This window comes from Carica papaya, chromosome 1, assembly GCF_054855325.1.
Source record: "Carica papaya isolate Zhongbai chromosome 1, ASM5485532v1, whole genome shotgun sequence".
Taxonomy (NCBI): domain Eukaryota; kingdom Viridiplantae; phylum Streptophyta; class Magnoliopsida; order Brassicales; family Caricaceae; genus Carica; species Carica papaya.
The window spans coordinates 7,043,211-7,060,270 of NC_142309.1; the positions used below are offsets into that span (position 1 = coordinate 7,043,211).

At 33.1% G+C, this 17,060-nt stretch overlaps 1 protein-coding gene across 3 annotated transcripts in view; it reads right to left on the bottom strand.

The window, feature by feature from the left end:
* Window positions 1–70: 70 nt before the first annotated feature.
* The window catches only part of LOC110824051 (hyperosmolality-gated Ca2+ permeable channel 2.3-like), a 38,165-nt gene continuing 21,175 nt past the window's right edge, over window positions 71–17,060 (bottom strand). For 2 of the 3 annotated variants that reach the window (XM_088217170.1, XM_088217176.1), the window contains 3 exons: window positions 5,398–5,673; window positions 4,172–4,405; window positions 71–455 (listed from right to left, as the gene is read on the bottom strand). In XM_088217170.1, the coding sequence (XP_088073296.1) occupies window positions 294–455; window positions 4,172–4,405; window positions 5,398–5,673 (672 nt within the window). In that variant the 3' untranslated portion in view covers window positions 71–293. The remainder of the gene's footprint in view (window positions 456–4,171; window positions 4,406–5,397; window positions 5,674–17,060) is intronic. The other variant, XM_088217174.1, reaches the window with a different exon arrangement.

Below are 17,060 nucleotides of genomic sequence, written 5' to 3' on the forward strand. Positions count from 1 at the left end.
AATGCTGTACTGTTATAAACGTGTTTCTTTTAACAATTTAAAATAATTTAGAAAATATTACAGAGTATAATAGTAGTTAAATGCAATACATTAGCATCCACATATGATTTACTTTACAAAAGAAACAATGCAAGCAACACAATCCATTGTTGATAAATCTTCTCGGATACAACACAGAATAAGCATTAGGGTTTCTTCGCTTTACTAACAACTTAGCTTACAAGATGGTATTCAAATTTAACAAAGCATTTATTAATACTATTACTTGGATGTCACAAGCAGAAGGATCAGTTTCAGACTTCAACAGCATGAAGAAGAGGAGAATTTTGCCTATCCATGCTTCTGGAATAATCAACTGGCAAGAGAGCTGGATCTTGATAGGCTGTGGCTAGTTTACTAAAGAACTCAGCCATGGTAGGATCATTCTGGTCTTCCCTGTCTTTCTTAACCAAACACTGCAAAACAAGTAACGGACAATTCCTGGATCAGTGTTTGGACATTTGGAGGGATGCCAACTACGATTAATCAAAGAAATCAAGGATAAATAGGAAGGAAAGCTAAAACCTAATAACTGTAAAATATTGAGCAGGATGGTTAATTATCTGAAATGTTTAAGGGGTAAAAAAAAAACCAGAGTTTATCAAATTATACTACACCAGGCTGTCTCACTCAAGGATATTAAGTTTACATGTGGACATAAACTCAAACAAATGCACAAGTCACAAATTTATGTATGGACTTTGTATGAAAGTAAATTTTGAACTCAGGACCTCAAATTCTATACTATACATAGGTGGTGAAGTGAGATTGTTTCTGCTGATTTTAGATAGAATCGACTACTCAAGATTCAAACCAATGACTCATAAATACAGCAACGAAGTTGGGTTAAACTTCTTGGAATCATTTCTAAAGTTGCATACAGTTGATTTTTTTTTGGTGTGAAATATATTATACATACTAAATTAATTGATGGAGAGGGGAACAACAGTGTACAATTAAAGAGAAAAGTAAAAAGAAAAGCACAGTGGTAAGGTCACATAAGCCAAATGATTCATACACACAGGAGTAAAGTTGGGGCCGACTTTTTGGAGTTTCCAAAGTTGTGTAGAATGATAAATACTTGATTGAGGCTGGTCTACAGTTGAATAATGGAAACCACAGCAGATCTTAAAGATAACTTTCATGGAATGGAAATGCAAATTCAGAGTATCTCTCTGAGGGAAAGGAAATATCAGATATGCTAAATGGTGAAGCAAAGAAGCAAACGCTAGATGGTTCAAGTTCCTCCTATCCTTCCCATTGATCCATACAGTGGCAACACAACCATATATGAATTTTCTAAGACAGAAAAGAGTGTCAGATCTTAAATAAGTATAACCCTCTTCGACTTAATACAACCAAAAGAAATTTGAAAAGAAGAGGTACAAATCCAGATCTATATAAGAGTAGTAGAACAATATTTCTGTCAAAAACTATAATTGCAGCTATTAATATACGTTAAAAGTAATAGAACCTCAATATATATGTGTTTATGTCAAAAGTAATCATATTTTGACTCTTTAATAATAATAATTGTAGTTCTAACATTACTCTTCACCAAAAAGATGTGTATAATAATGACTCACAAAAACATACCAGGAACATGGTGTTTCTTCTAGAGAAAAAGAGAATCTATAAACAGGGCACCAAGGAGGTGCTGCCTATGTACAGAAATATAAAAAAGAAATCATTTATCTAAATGCACTTTACTACCGAATGCATGACTATTGAACAAAATACTCATAATCTGGAACTAATGATCTAAAATATCACTGAAAGGAGAAAACATGCCAAAAAAAAACTGTTCTCTTTAATTTCCAAATCATCCAAATAATGGCTATCGGGGTTTATATAGCTTCTTCCTGGCTTTGCATGATCAAGACCGCCCAACATCAAAAATTCTTCAGCAATTGACCCACCAGCCACCCAAGACTAATTAGGAATAGAGAGATGAATACCATAAGCTTCTAGGCTCTAGCCTCCAGACACCAAATGAGTAGATGGTTGGGGAACTCACTCTCTATCTTGTAAGCACTTGTGGAAGTCATTGAGGATGATCCTATCTTTTTTTTGTAAGTTATCGAAAATGAAAATTTTAGCCCAAGCAGCTGTCTGAGGGTGGACAAGAAGGATGTGCAGAGAGACTTCTTTTATTCCAAATCTACCTCCAAGAAAATCAAGGGAAAACCCCAACTTGGGAGAACTTCACTGAGGACAGACCATTCTTAGAGAAAGGCCCAACTGAAAAGTCTCTTACGCAAAGCTCAAGAAGGCAAGACAGCGATAGAGCCAAAAGAGGGAGGATGTTGTCAAATTCTAATCATTAAGATTCTGGGACCACTTGAGATAAAAGATCAAGATCTAGCACCGTCACTAATCCAGATATCTTCAACTGATGATTCCTTATCCTTAGCAAGCATCAATAACCTCTCAACACCAGAGATCTACCAAGAAACTCAGTGCCTGGCCATTTCCAAGCCTAAAATGGAGTAGATTTATAAAAGAACTGCAATCCTTGCTTATTCATGACTCCGTCTACTTCCTCCAACTTCTTCTTTTCCGATCCATACTTAGCAACTATTACCTTTATCCAAAAATAAGTCCTGCTGTGCATGAATTTCCAGTGCCGCTTAACCAAAAGAGCCTTATTCATAATGGATGGATATATAATGCAATCGACACCCATGGCAATAGGCCTCTTTACCAAATCGGCCACAAGGCTGAAGCGCCTTTGATCCCCTGAATCTCCCCACAATAGATGCCACTGCATAGATTCCAGTCTTTTGGTAATAATCCAAGGAATGATAAATAGAGAGATACTACAGACAAGGTAGACAGGATACTCTCAGTTATAGTAAGCCTTCCACCTTTTAGGAGGAAAATTCTTGCTCTAACAAAGACAATCTATTCGTATGTTAAATGCTAAGGTTCTTAAATCTACCATCCAGAACAAATCAGCATGATCATCCATTGCAACCCCATGAACAAAGGAAACTATCTTAGAGTTGTCCAAATTAATACGAAGGCCTGTGATTGCTTCACATCAGAATTTTTTCAAGCTTCTTTTCCTCAGATATTAATCATATTATTGACATGCTAATTGTCGGTGGTTGGGTTTGCTTATTAAGTGCTTATAAACATGCTCTTTAAGCATTCTGTTCAAGTCTATCTATTTGGCCCTGTAATAAGAAACTTACTAGTTTTTTCTTCTTTTTTGGCTTTGAGCCCTATTTTGCAGATCTTATAACCCCGGACTGAAATTCACTTATTCTTATAGCTGATCCAAACAATAGTGATTCGGAACCGCATCAGGTTCTTATAAGCAACCTTTTTTTTTTTGAGAAATTCTTAAAAGCAACTTAATAAGGAAGTAATTCTTTTCCAAAGTATTTTTAAATATTGGTTGGTGTTAATTTTCTTAATATGTTAGCTTACCTATTTACCCTCTTATGCTTATTTTATTTCTTTACCAGACAACAGCAAGTATTTACCTTTTACAAGAGGCATTTTCATCCATTGCTTACTTTTAAAATTAAGCACCTGCTTTACTTCAATAATCTACTAATTAAGTTGCCTAAAATGCCTCATACTTAACATTTCTTTCAGCCCCAAACATCCTCTAAAATACTATACATAGAATGCTTATTTGATTTCAGTTATTTATAAAGTTTCTGGCTAGTTGACTTGACAACTACATAAATTTAAGATAAGAGACACTCAGACAACCATGCGTTTCCTTTAAATCATTAAGAGGGTAGTAATGTAATTTACCTCAGGCCATCTACAAATAAAATCAAACAGAGAACACTTGAACTACAAAACCCTATAATAGAAAATCCAAATTATTATTTAGAGCCCTATAATAGAAAATCCAAAGTATTATTAAGAGGTTATTAATGTAATGTACTGCAGGCCATCTAACGACATATAAAATTAAAGAGAGAACATTTGAAACTAGAAAACCCTATAATACAAAATCCAAATATCTTAGGTTCTAAGAAAAGCCATATGCCAAGAGCAAACCAGTTAAAATAAAAGGAATGGTTAAAAAATTTAGAAGGAACACTAACCAGAACTAAAAACTGTAACAATTACATATAAAGATAACTACTCGAATGGCATTTGGAGGTACCTCAGTAGGATAAGCATTGAATACAGGCAAGAATCGTTTTCGGCAATACAGATTGAACAGTAATGTGAGCAATGGAAGAGGAATGGTTAAACTGGACGCCAGCGGAAGCTTTTTGAGGCCAAATATCCCTATTGCAATAATGTGCATCAATATTAAGGAAAAGATAGTTGAATTGTGCACAATAGGCCAAAACCTTCCACCGGTCTCGTACTTAGCTGCATATACATTCAATAGCTGCCAACAACAAATTTTAATAACTTCATCACATATTTGACAATTGAACACGGTTATGCAATGCATTGTTAGAACCTAAAGCACAATTTCAGAGTAGAAATAAAATAAAATCATTTGCGAAAACCACAGAATAGAATACAAAACTTTCAAAAGAAATGAAGACAAATCCAGGGGCCTCTTACATCTGCATATTTACATTTTATGTTATACAGGAATCTTCCAAAAAAGAGTGATATCAGTTTGCTTGTTCTTTCCTCCAATTTCAAGATTATTAAGCCATGAAAAAACAGAAAATCTTTCACCAACAAAGAGTAGCTGAAGTGGGAAGGCTTTGGGAATGCCCTCTCGAAATTGAGAGTTTGAATCCCTCACTACAGCTCGAGGTCGGTGACAAACTATTCACTACAGATGATTGTTGCCCCTCATGGAAGGACACTTCATTTGGTTCAACACTGTTGCAGTTTTGACCATTCTAGATATGGGTAGTTATGCAAGGTGTGCTTGTTCTGCATCAGAAACCAACCTATTTTCTTATTTTCTACCAAAGACAAGCGACATCTTTTGATTTGTGGAAATACAGTGGTAGATGCTAAGAGGTAAAAATCAAACATAAAACTATGATGGTGCTTCAAGTTGGGTGGTTGCAGATGCAAATGTCATTCAGGATTTTCTACAAGGAATGACCATGGGGGGAAAAAAAGTCATCAACCAAACTGAAAGGCAGCACTTTCATTCTTTTGAAGCCACATATCTATAAGCCATGAGATCTAGAGAATGAACATTCTCCTTTGATCAATATTTTGCAAAACTGTTTTCCAAAAGTTTTGATAAGACCCTGAAGAAACCTGGTTCAAAAAGATCCATAGCCCTATTAACAATTGCGTATTACAAGGTTTGGCAAATGAATCTACTTTTAATAGGACACTGAACATTAAAAGTACGAAGTTACGGAAATACATTTTATAACTATAAAAATGATACATTCTACCAACCTGGTTGCGATAGACGATGTATCCCATGAAATAATAAATCAAGACAAATGGCAGGATCAGTGGTGCAAGGAAAAAGTATGTCACACCAAGAAGTCCAAAGAAGAGAATTCTGGAAATTTCACTGTGATAGGGAGTTGATGGGATCCCAAATCCATCAATATCTATTTTTGAAAATATTTTTTGTATAAAGCTGTAAAGGAGAGGAAGCAAACGAAAAAGTTCTGATGATAGACTAGTCCACCCAGATGTCACAACGTACGCAATAAAGAAAGATGCCTGCACCAAAAAATTAAGCATATATCACATCCTTGCTCGCATAAATACAACTACTACAGATTATCATTTGAGTTTAAAAACACTATTACTAGCAAACAGTTTAAGACTTTTCTCACTTTACTTCTTTTGTATAAATTATTTCTCATGTCGTTCACTCATCCAATCTATGACCATTTTATTTAAAAGCATATCCTAATTGCACACTGTATTTTTTGCCTCTATTGTTTGTTCTGTAGCTCAAATCATGTTCTCAACAAACATAACGTAAACTAATAAATTGTGACAAATTATCCTAAAACCTTAACCTAACAGAAAAGAGTCCAGATTATTATTTATGCTCTTATATGCTTTTTCAAATGCGCACTTATTAGGCTGAAACTGTAGATCAAACATAAGTTTACTATATCTTGTGCTAAAATTAAATTACTAGAAATTGCGACTTAGCCTGGATGCAAATCATTGACTGTGATACTGTATAAACTAATCAATTGTAACCAATTCCAAAAACTGAGGCTAATAGGAATAGTAATATATTGTCATACTCTTAAACATCAACTACATTGGACTTCATCTGTGAAATTTCTTTTAAAATTATTTTGGCAAAATTTAAAATTTATTCTTTCAATTCCACTTACAATTATCTAGGAGATCAATTTTTAAAATTTTGGGAATGATTTTTCGTTCTCAAAGTTAAGTTAAATGTGGATTTCCAAATGGATTTCAAAAATAAAGTTTATTTGTTTCAAAATATAACCTTAGCAAAAATCTCTTGTTATCTTATTCAACAGTCCGAAAACATGCCCCTTTCTGATCTGGTTGTTTGTGCACCATGTCGAAATCGTAAATTCACTTGTTTGAAATGAAAAAGAACATCATAGTATTTTTTATTTCAACAAAAACTTTTATTGATGAGTTGACCAAAGTATATCAGAGGTTCAAGCAAGAAAATTGATAGCTTATTTAGCTTATGTGCAGACAAATGAAGAAGAAAGAAAGTGCGTGAGGGTTGTAACAGGGACAGAGATGCAAAATCATAATCCTGCATCAAGAAAAGAAATATTTTTCATGCACCTAATAACTGATAATTATGTATAGCTTAATTTGCAAAAATACCCTTTTAATTTAAGCATACTTAGAAAAAGACCCTTTTACTTTTATTTTGCTATAAAATAGCTTCTATATTAGTATTTTCTCAATCCTACGTATGTTTGACAGTTGACAGAATTTCAGATTTATATGACAAGGTAACAGTGCAATGGCAATTTGATATAATTACGAAATTGTTTGCACTAACAATTAGTTAACAGATTACTAACTGAAGGAGTATTTTTCTATTAAAAGAATAAGAGGAAATTTTTATAATCACGATTAAGTGAAGATGATACTTATGTAAATTACTCCTGTGCATAATTGTGGCTATAGATTAAGAACAACAAACTGTTTAAAGCTGATGAAACTCTGTGTTTATTGTAAAGCATAAAGCCGGCGTAACTGTTGACAGATTTAAAGTCCGATTGGTGGCAAATAGACCTGCCCAAACATACAACATTCATTACTAGGAGAGGTTTGCTCCAGTTGCAAAAACAAATACTATAAGAATACTCTTGTCATGTGCCACTAATTATGACAAAGACTTACAGTTGCTTGATGATAAAAATGTTATTCTACATGGAGATTTAGAGGAAGTCTATATGGAGATTCACCCAGAATTTGATATCGAGAAGAGTGAAGGTGAAGTGCACAGGACGAAGAAAGTACTCTACAAGCTGAAGCAATCTTCAAGCATGACTTTGTTGGAAATCACCTAAATGATACCAAGCATGCTTTATTCTTCAAGTATTATCATGGTAAGATTACTATACTCAAAGTCTATATAGACAATATAGTAATGGAAAGAAAAGATGATGAAGAAATGACAAAACTAAAGGAGTCTCTAGCTCTTGATTTTGAGATGAAAGATTTGGGCAAACTTCATCTTTCTCTTGGTATCAAGGTAGTAAGATAGGAAGTGGAACTTTTATCTCCCAACACAAATATAATCAAGATTTCCCTAAGACACTAATATATTGGATTGTAGATCGACTAGTTCTCCCATTGAAACAAATCACAGGCTGCGTGGTGATGCTGGTAAGCCAGTTGAAATTGGAAGGAAACGGAGGCTAGTTGGGAGTTTGATCTACTTATAACATACCGGGCCAAATAGCATTTGGTGAGCAAATACATGCATGAAACTCGGGAACCACTATCGGCAGTTTATTGTATTATTAGATATTTGAAGTTTGCTCCTGGAAAATGATTAATCTTCTCCATTTATGGTCATATTAAAGTAGAAGGTTTCACCTATGCAAATTGGATTGAATTCCTAATAGTAAGAGATCTATATCGGGTTACTGCACTTTTTTAGGTGCTAACTTGGTTACTTGGAGAAGGAAAAAAAGTCTATTTTTACAAGGTCTACTGCAGAAGTAGAAGACAGAGCAACGCTACAAGGTGTATCTCAACTACTTTGGTTGTAGAAATTATTACAAGCATTCGTGATGTTATATTGAAACAGTCTAACACTATACTTTAATAATAGAGCAGCAATCAATAGTGCACATGACCCTGTTCAGTATAATATGACTAACCAGATCGAAATTGATAAACATTTTATCAAGAAAACCATGAACAACGGTAATCTAAACCTCTACTATGTCAAGTCAGCAGATCAATTTGCTAACACTTTCACCAAAGGTCTTGGCAATAAAAAGTTCTATGCATTGATTTGCAAGATGGCATGAGGGACATCTATGTACCATTTGAGGGAGGGTAATAACTATTATAATTTTAGAATATTTTCTATAACTCCAGGATTCTCATATTTTTTGTTGTATCATAAATATCTCTCTCATTAAGGCGGCAACATTCTCTTTTTAGTTTTATAATAGCTTTCCATATATAAGTAACTAGTATATATATTTGGAAGGGTTCACATGAAATAACATACAGAAAATCCTTCTCTCATTCTCTGTTAACTGTTCTAAGTATTTGTAAATACATGAATGATTCCTACTCTCTCCTTTGCTATCATTATTGATTGAGAATCCAGTCTTCTCATTTTTCAGCTTCTTGCTTCCATTCTCTGTTTCCTTGTCACTGCCTTCTTGTCAAAACACATCTAGCAGAATTATACTTTTCTAACCTTCTGTTGACTAGAATATTTTATTACTTACTTAGTTGAGATATTTTTTTCTGTATACTTATTCTCGTAATTAGAATCCCTATTGTCAGTAAAGATAAGTTTGGAAAGTTAGAATTTGTTTATATAATATGAAAATTTGAAATAAATCTAAAATTTTATGAGATTTGAATAAATTCCAAAAAGGTTGAAATAAATCCTAGATTCCATGGGATTTGAATAAATCCCAGATTTTATGGGATTTATTGTTAGCCTACTTCTATGTTTTTTTTTTCTTAATATATATATATGTAATATGTCATAACTATAAAATAAGAGAAACAAATTTATCTTATTTTTCTTTCTTTATCAATTTTTTTTTTTTCATGGTATCAGAGCTCTAGGGCTCGATTATAAATTATAAAGCAACCATAGTTGCCTCTGGAACACCACCTCCGGAAGAGACAAGTGACACCATTTCGATAAGGACAGTCACTGTCGGTTATCTCCTCTACACTTTCAGCTGTCTCCCTCACTGAAAATTCATTTCAGATTACTATTCACACATTGAATGAAAAGAACCACCTTGAGTGGTCTTAATCGGTGTGGCTGGCGACTGATGGAAAAGGAAAATTAAGTTATTTGAATGGTGAGGTCACCAAACCTGATTCAAGTGATCCCAAATATCGACAATAACGCTCCCAAAATTCAATGGTGACTGCATAGTTAATCAATTCCATGGAACCAGGAATCGAAAAGCCTTTTATGTTTCTGCCAACAGCAAAAGAGGTGTGGGATGCAATTCGCGAGACTTCTTCGGATCTAAATAATCATTTCTAACTTTATGAGTTGAATATTCGAATGTGGAAAATGCAGCAAGGTGATCGTGAGGTGATGACCTATTATAATTATATGATGACAATATGCCAAGAATTGAATATGTTTAAAGATGAATATTGGGAAAACTAATGATGATGCTCAATATAGAAAGAAAATTGAAAGAAGTTGTGTGTTTGTTTTCCTATCTGGCTTAAATAAAGAATTAGATAAGATTAGAGCTCGCATACTTAGAAGAAAATCTTTAACAACAATTAGGGAAGTTTTTGTAGAGGTACGATGGGAGGAAACTCGGCGAAAGGTGATGCTGAAAAGTAGCAATGAGTTTGGAAAAATTAGTGAAGGATCAGCATTTGTAGCTCGTGGTATAGGTTCAGATACTAAAATGCGTGGGGAAAAACAGTGGCCATAGTGTGATCATTGCAAGAGACTTTGACATATTCGAGAAACATGCTGAAAATTGCATGGAAAACCAACAAATTTAAAAAAGAAACCAAGCAGCAACACTAAATCAGGGGAAGACAGCCGTGCTCTCCAAGCTGGCAGCTCTTATTTGGAGTAAGAATTTTCTCCAAAATCATTATTTTTCATAAAGGAACAGATAGAACATCTTTACAAAATATTCCAATCTCATTCTAGTCCTTCTTGTTCTTTAGTATAGTCATATAGTATTTTTTTTGCAACCTTTATTTGTTTAAACTCTAGCAGCTCTTAGATATTGGATTTGGGAACTACCACTATATGACAGGTTTTTCGCATTTTTTCTCTCCATACTCATCATGTGGAGGGAACCAAAAGGTAAAAATTGAAGATGGTTCCTTTGCCTCGGTTGTGGAAAAGGGACAGTGTCTATTTCATCTTCATTAATTCTAAAAAATATTTTTCATATTCCAAAATTATTATATAACTTGCTGTTTGTTAGTAAATTAACCTTCGATCATAATTGTCAAATTAATTTTCGATTCTTTCATTGTGAATTTCAAGATTTAACATCGGGGAGGATAATTGGGAGTGTTAGACAGGATGGTGATCTCTATGTTCTCAACAACAGATCGTTTTTTAAAAGACAAGACAAGGAGAAATATTTTAATTCTATCTATATGTCTAGTGACAATAAGATTATGTTATGGCATTATAGGTTAGTACATCCAAATTTTTAATATTTAAAACATTTGTTACCAAAGTTGTTCATGAATAAAAATATTTCTGATTTTTAATGTGATTCGTGTGAATTAACAAAGTATCATCGTACTGGTTTTTAGACACAATCATATAAAAAGTCTGCACATTTCACAATGATTCATAGTGATATTTTAGGTTCTTCTAAAGTGGTAACCTTACTGGGCAGTGCTGGTTTATCATATTTATTGATGATTACACTATGGTTACTTAGATATTCTTGTTAAAAGAAAAATCTGATGTTGAAAATGTATTCAAAAGATTTTATAATATGGTTCAAACACAATTTCAAAATCAGATTAAAATTTTTAGAAGCGATCATAAAAAAGAGTTTTTTAACACTATGTTGGAAAATTTTTTAGTTGAAAAAGGGATGATACATCAAAGTTCCTGCAGCAATACACCCAAATAAAATGTGGTGGCTGAACGAAAAAATAGAACCCTCCTTAAAGTAGTAAGAGCTATAAGTTTTTAAATTAAACTACGAAAATTTTTATGGGGCGAGACTGTTTTGACAGCCACATATTTAAGCAATAGGGTACCTACAAAAATCTTGAATTTTCAAACCCTACTTTAGGTTTTCTCAAAATATTTCCCTACCATTTTGGTTGTAATTAGATGTTCCTTTAAAAATCTTTGTAAGTGTTGTTTTGTTTATAATCATGATCCAAAACTGTCCAAACTAGATCCAAATGCACGTAAATATATTTTTGTAGGCTATCCTACAAATAAAAAAAGATACAAATGTTTTAATCCCATTTCTAAAAACTTTTGTGTCAACAGATGTTACTTTTTTTTAGGAACAATCTTATTATAACAGTTCTTATCTTCAGGGGGAAAAAACTTTAGTGGAGATGATGTTTTTAGAAATGAAGATATTTTTTTAAAGGATGCTTTTAAAAAGGAGGTTGTTTTTTTCTAAAGAATTCAATCTCTGATTTTGTATATGAAACCGAACTACATGAACAAGATTCTAATGTGCATGAATACAACTCTAATGGAAATAGTCAACAACAAAATGTTAAAAGAAATGATGTGAAGATAAATTAATTTAATAGTGAAATTATGGAGTCCAATAATAACCAAAAGACACTGCCATCTCAAAATCAGAATTCTAAAATAGCAGAGATAGATGCCAAAAAGTTTAAATGTCTTGTCTACTCAAAGGAACATCAAGCCGAGAGGAAAATTCATTATAACTTAGCTGTCAACCTTCTAACTTGGGGTCATACTATAAAATTCATTATAACTTAGCTATCCCTCATAACAATTTTTCAAGTAATCCAGAATCTTATTCTCCTAGTCAACTTGATCTCCTTATTGCTCTTAAGAAAGGTATAAGGACTTGCACAAAGTATCATTTATCAAACTTTGTATCCTATAAAAATATTTCTCCTTCCTATTTTGGCTTTATCTCACAAATGTCCAATGTAATCATTACTAACAGTGTCCAAGATGCACTAGATGTTCCAGAATGGAACGCAATAATACTTGAGGAAATGAAATCATATCCATATTATCCTTCATGCACTCCATGTTTTCTTGTACTTTTGTTTCACTACATCTCTAAGTAGCTAGTTGCACCATAATTACTTAGTATCATACATAAAACACGCACTATTTTCATCAGTGTGTTTGAATTGTTATTTTCAAAATTGTTTTACCACTTTTTTACCCTAAGATTTTATTGAAGTATCATAAACAAAATTTGATTATCTTAATTCACGAAAATTCAATTCGGACATTCAACTTGAAAGAAGGAGGTCGAATGAAACACAAGAAGTGAAACACGTGAGCGAGTGTTATTTTATTTACTAATTATTGTCTGCAGATTTTCATAATGATCTTATGCAACATCCTCACCGATAACATTTTCTCCAAAAAAGTAGAATTGGTGAAACCCAAATATAAGAAATGTCTGATTCGAAGATGAATCATTTTTGAAGATGGAGGGGATGATGTGAGCAAGAAGAGAGAAAATAATTTCTTTAAAGGAAGAATCAACCAAGAGGGAAGATTTCTTTTTAAACCATATGATATTTTAATGGAAGAGAAAATTAAATTTCATTTATTAAATAACTAAATCCTATGGTTTAGGAAAGATATAGATGACCTCTTTCCTCCTTTAATGACTAACTTTAATTAACCATATTTATTTCCCCTAATTCTTCCACAATAATCAAAATATTCTCATTTAAAAAAAAAATATCATATCTACCCTATTATAGTCAAAATCTTCTTAAGTTTTATTATTTTCTCATTCAAGACGATATTTAATTTTTTTATAATTTCTTCCATTAAGTTAAGAAGTTTATTTACTTGTAATGCACATGATCTACTTTATAAATAGGTCTTCAATTCACAATTACAAAGAATAAAGTTTGAGAATAATAAAATTATGAAGTTTTAGTTTTCAACTATTTAGATTTCTTCAACCTTATTAAATGAAAATTGAGTTTAACTTATCAAGGTGAATCTTTGTGATGTTTTATTAATTTTCTTTCGAATTGATTTCTAATTTATCAAGTTCATACTTGTGGCGTTTTTAATCAATTCAAACTATTCCAATTATCTTTGTTGACATTTACGTGTTGAATGTAGGTCAAGTAGAGAGGATTTGTTAAGAGTTTTATGATTCTAAATACTAATGTTATATGCGAAGTTTTTTATCACAGTAATTGATCATGGGTTCCGCATCAAAGTTGTTTGCTGTAAGTGGGTATTCACAGTTAAGTACACTCGGATGGATATTTAGAGAGGTACAAAGCTCGTCTCATAGTAAAAGGTTTTACCCAAATATTTGGAGTAGACTACTTAGAGACTTTCTGTCCAGTAACAAAGTTAAACGTGGTGAGAGCACTTTTATCCATGACTATAAATCTTGACTGGCCTTAAAGTCAACTTGATGTAAAAAATGTATTCTTAAATGGAAACTTGGAGGAGGAAGTTTACATGGAACCTCCATATGGGTTCACAGAGAGCTTTGGAACCAAGGTATATAAACTATAGAAGGCTCTTTATGGCTCAAACAATCACCTAAAGCTTGGTTTGAGAGGTTCACAAGGTTTGTTAAAAGTCAAGATCATACACAAGGTTTGTTAAAAGTTAAGGTCATACACAAGGAAAATCATATCACACCCTCTTCACACGAAAATCTATATAATGCAAAACTGTTATCTTAATAGTCTATATGGATGACATAATTTTAATTGGGGATGATTTGGACAAGATTATGAGACTTAAGTGGAAACTAACCAAAGAATTTGAAATTAAGACTTGGACCAACTTAGATATTTTTTTGGAATAGAGGTAGCTCAATCTAAGAAAGGAATAATGGTGTCAAAACGAAAATATACTCTGGACCTTCTAAAGGAGACTGAAACAAGTGGGTGCAAACTGACACAAATACCACTAGAAGCGAGTAACAAGCTCGAGGATATTAAAGAAGGTGTTCCTGTGGATAAAGAGAGGTACTAAAGGTTGGTTGAGAAATTGATTTACTTATCTCATACTTGCCTTGATATTGCTTTTGTTGTGAGTGTGGTGAGTCAGTTTATACATTCTCCTTGTGAAGAACATTTAGAAGCAATGTATCGTATTTTGAAATATTTGAAAGGTACATCTGAAAAGAGACTTTTGTTCAAGAAAAATGAAAAAAAGAGAGATTGAAGTATATACAAATGCTGATTGGGTTGGCTTGGTTCTTGATAGGAGGTCAATATCAGATTATTGTACTTTTATGTAGGGTAATTTGGTAATTTGGTTATTTAGAGGAGTAAAAAACAAGTGTTGTAGTAAGAAGCAACATTGAGATAAAGTTCAAATCAATGACTCAAGGTATATGTGAAGTCTTGTGACTGAAACGGGTTCTAAAATAAATTAAAAAAACTACAAGTCTGCCTATGAAGTTGTACTGTGACAATAAGGTATGAATCAATATTGCACATAATCAGTCTTACATGATCGAACTAAACATGTTAAAGTTGATAGACACTTTATAAAGGAAAAAATTGAAGAAGAGATGATATATACTCATTTTGTATCTACTAAACAGCAGATTGCAGACATATTAACCCAAAAGACTTTTGAGTCAACCATTTGAAAATCAAGTGAGCAAGTTGGTTATGATAGACATATTTGCACTAACTTGAGGGGTAGTGTCGGCAGAGATAAGTTTGAAAAGTTAGGATTTGTTTTTTAAATATGAAAGTTTAAAATAAATCCTAAATTTCATGAGATTTGAATAAATCACAAATTTTATGGGATTTATTGTTAGTCTGATTTTATGTTTTTTTTCTCTCTCTATATATATGTAATATGTCATAATCAGAAAATAAGAGAAACAATTCTCTCTTACTTTTCTTTCTCTATCAATTTTTTTCCACCTACTATAAAGGTAATTTCCATATTTGTATATAAGAATTCTGTATATATACCCGTTTATAATAACATAAAATATATAAGAAAATAAAGTAAATACTTTTTCCAAAATTTTACATGGTATCAGAGCAAAATAAAGGTGTTTTAGGGCTTTAATTTTAGGGTTTCTTTCAAACTTTAAAATACTCTCGCCACCCACCCAAACGGAGTCATAACCTCACTGTCGGCCTGCCGCTGTACTCTGGTGACCGATTTTCGAGCATATGAGCCACACGCGTTGCTAGAAAGTCTGTAATCCAACTCGAAATCGTGTTGTCTCTTCTCCGGCTACCGCCTCGGCTTCTCCCGATCCTTCTCTGATCTCGTATCGCACACAGGAATACCTTCTCTGACCCAATTTCATGCATGACCCAACTGCTTCTGCGCACGGGAAAACACAACCCATCTAGTTTCGCGCACGGGAATGGCTTCACAGATTCGACGCTTCCTCTCTGTTCCGTTTGGTTTCCTCCGCCACGCGATCTGGTCACGTTGCACTAGCATGTCTCCTTCACGCGGCCGTGTGCGATCTTTGTTCTCCCAGCCGCACGATCTTGTTGCGCCTCGCACCAACAGGTCCACCCGATCTGGTCATGATTTCTCTTCCCACGACTCGCGTCTAGCATCTATCTCCGGCTCCGAATTTGTGTCTCTTAGAACAGGCTCTGGTTCTTCTGCCTTGCCGGAGACACTTGCCTCTGGTGATCTCCAGTCTCGCAGTGTTTTTTACCTTTGTTAGTGCTGGTTATAAGGTATGTTATATTCTTGTAAAATTAACTATTGGGTATTATTTTTTTCCTATTTCTAGTACTCTAAAATGACCAAAAAAAATTTTGATTGTTCTTAATTCGGTCAACCTGTTATTACAAATTATTCCCGTAAACTTTGATGAAACTAATTATCTTGTCTGCTCAAGATAATTATTTATTGTTTATCAAATTTAGAGAATTGCAATGTTACATTACTAGTGATAGAAGAAATCATATGTCAGTAGTTTGGAATATAATAGATGGAACTCAGAAAAATCCTTAGTAATGTTTTGACTCATTAATTCTATGAAACTTCATATTACTCGAATATATCTGTTGCTCAATACTGCAACAAAAATATAGAATGCAATATCTCTTACATATTCACAAGTGGGTAATGACGCTCAAATTTATAAACTTCAAAATGAGATTCATATCACAAAATAAAGAGAATTAATTATTTTTCAATATTTTTCTGAACTCAGTGAATTATGGTAGGAGTTAAATTACTATTAAAATTTTCAAGTAGATTGCTCTAGAGATGCAGTCATATTTCAAAAACTGATAGAGGAGTAGATTTATGATTTCTTGATTAGTCTTAACACCAAATATGATCAGATACGGGTTTAAGTAATTAATAGGAATCCTCTTCCTCATTAAAACAAATTTATTCTTATGTCCATCAAGAAAAAAGTTGAAGAAATGTCATACTTCACATAACACCAGCTGAGAAAACTTGATTAGTTGCTCAATCTGATCAATGCAAATTTCAACAAAATTGTGACTATTGTGGCAAATCGAGAAATACTAAGGAAACTTACTGGAAATTGTATGGACAACCAACTAGAAGTTGTGGGAGAAGAGATTCAAATCCCGAAACGTATTCTGTCTCAACTTAACTCTTCATCAACTATTAGTGCATCAAATATGGTAAAATCAGATATTGCTCCTCTTCCTCTTATTTCCACTCCTAATACTTGGATTATAATCACTATTTTCATTATTTATATAGATGATATTGTGGTGACTGAAGATGATTCAAATGA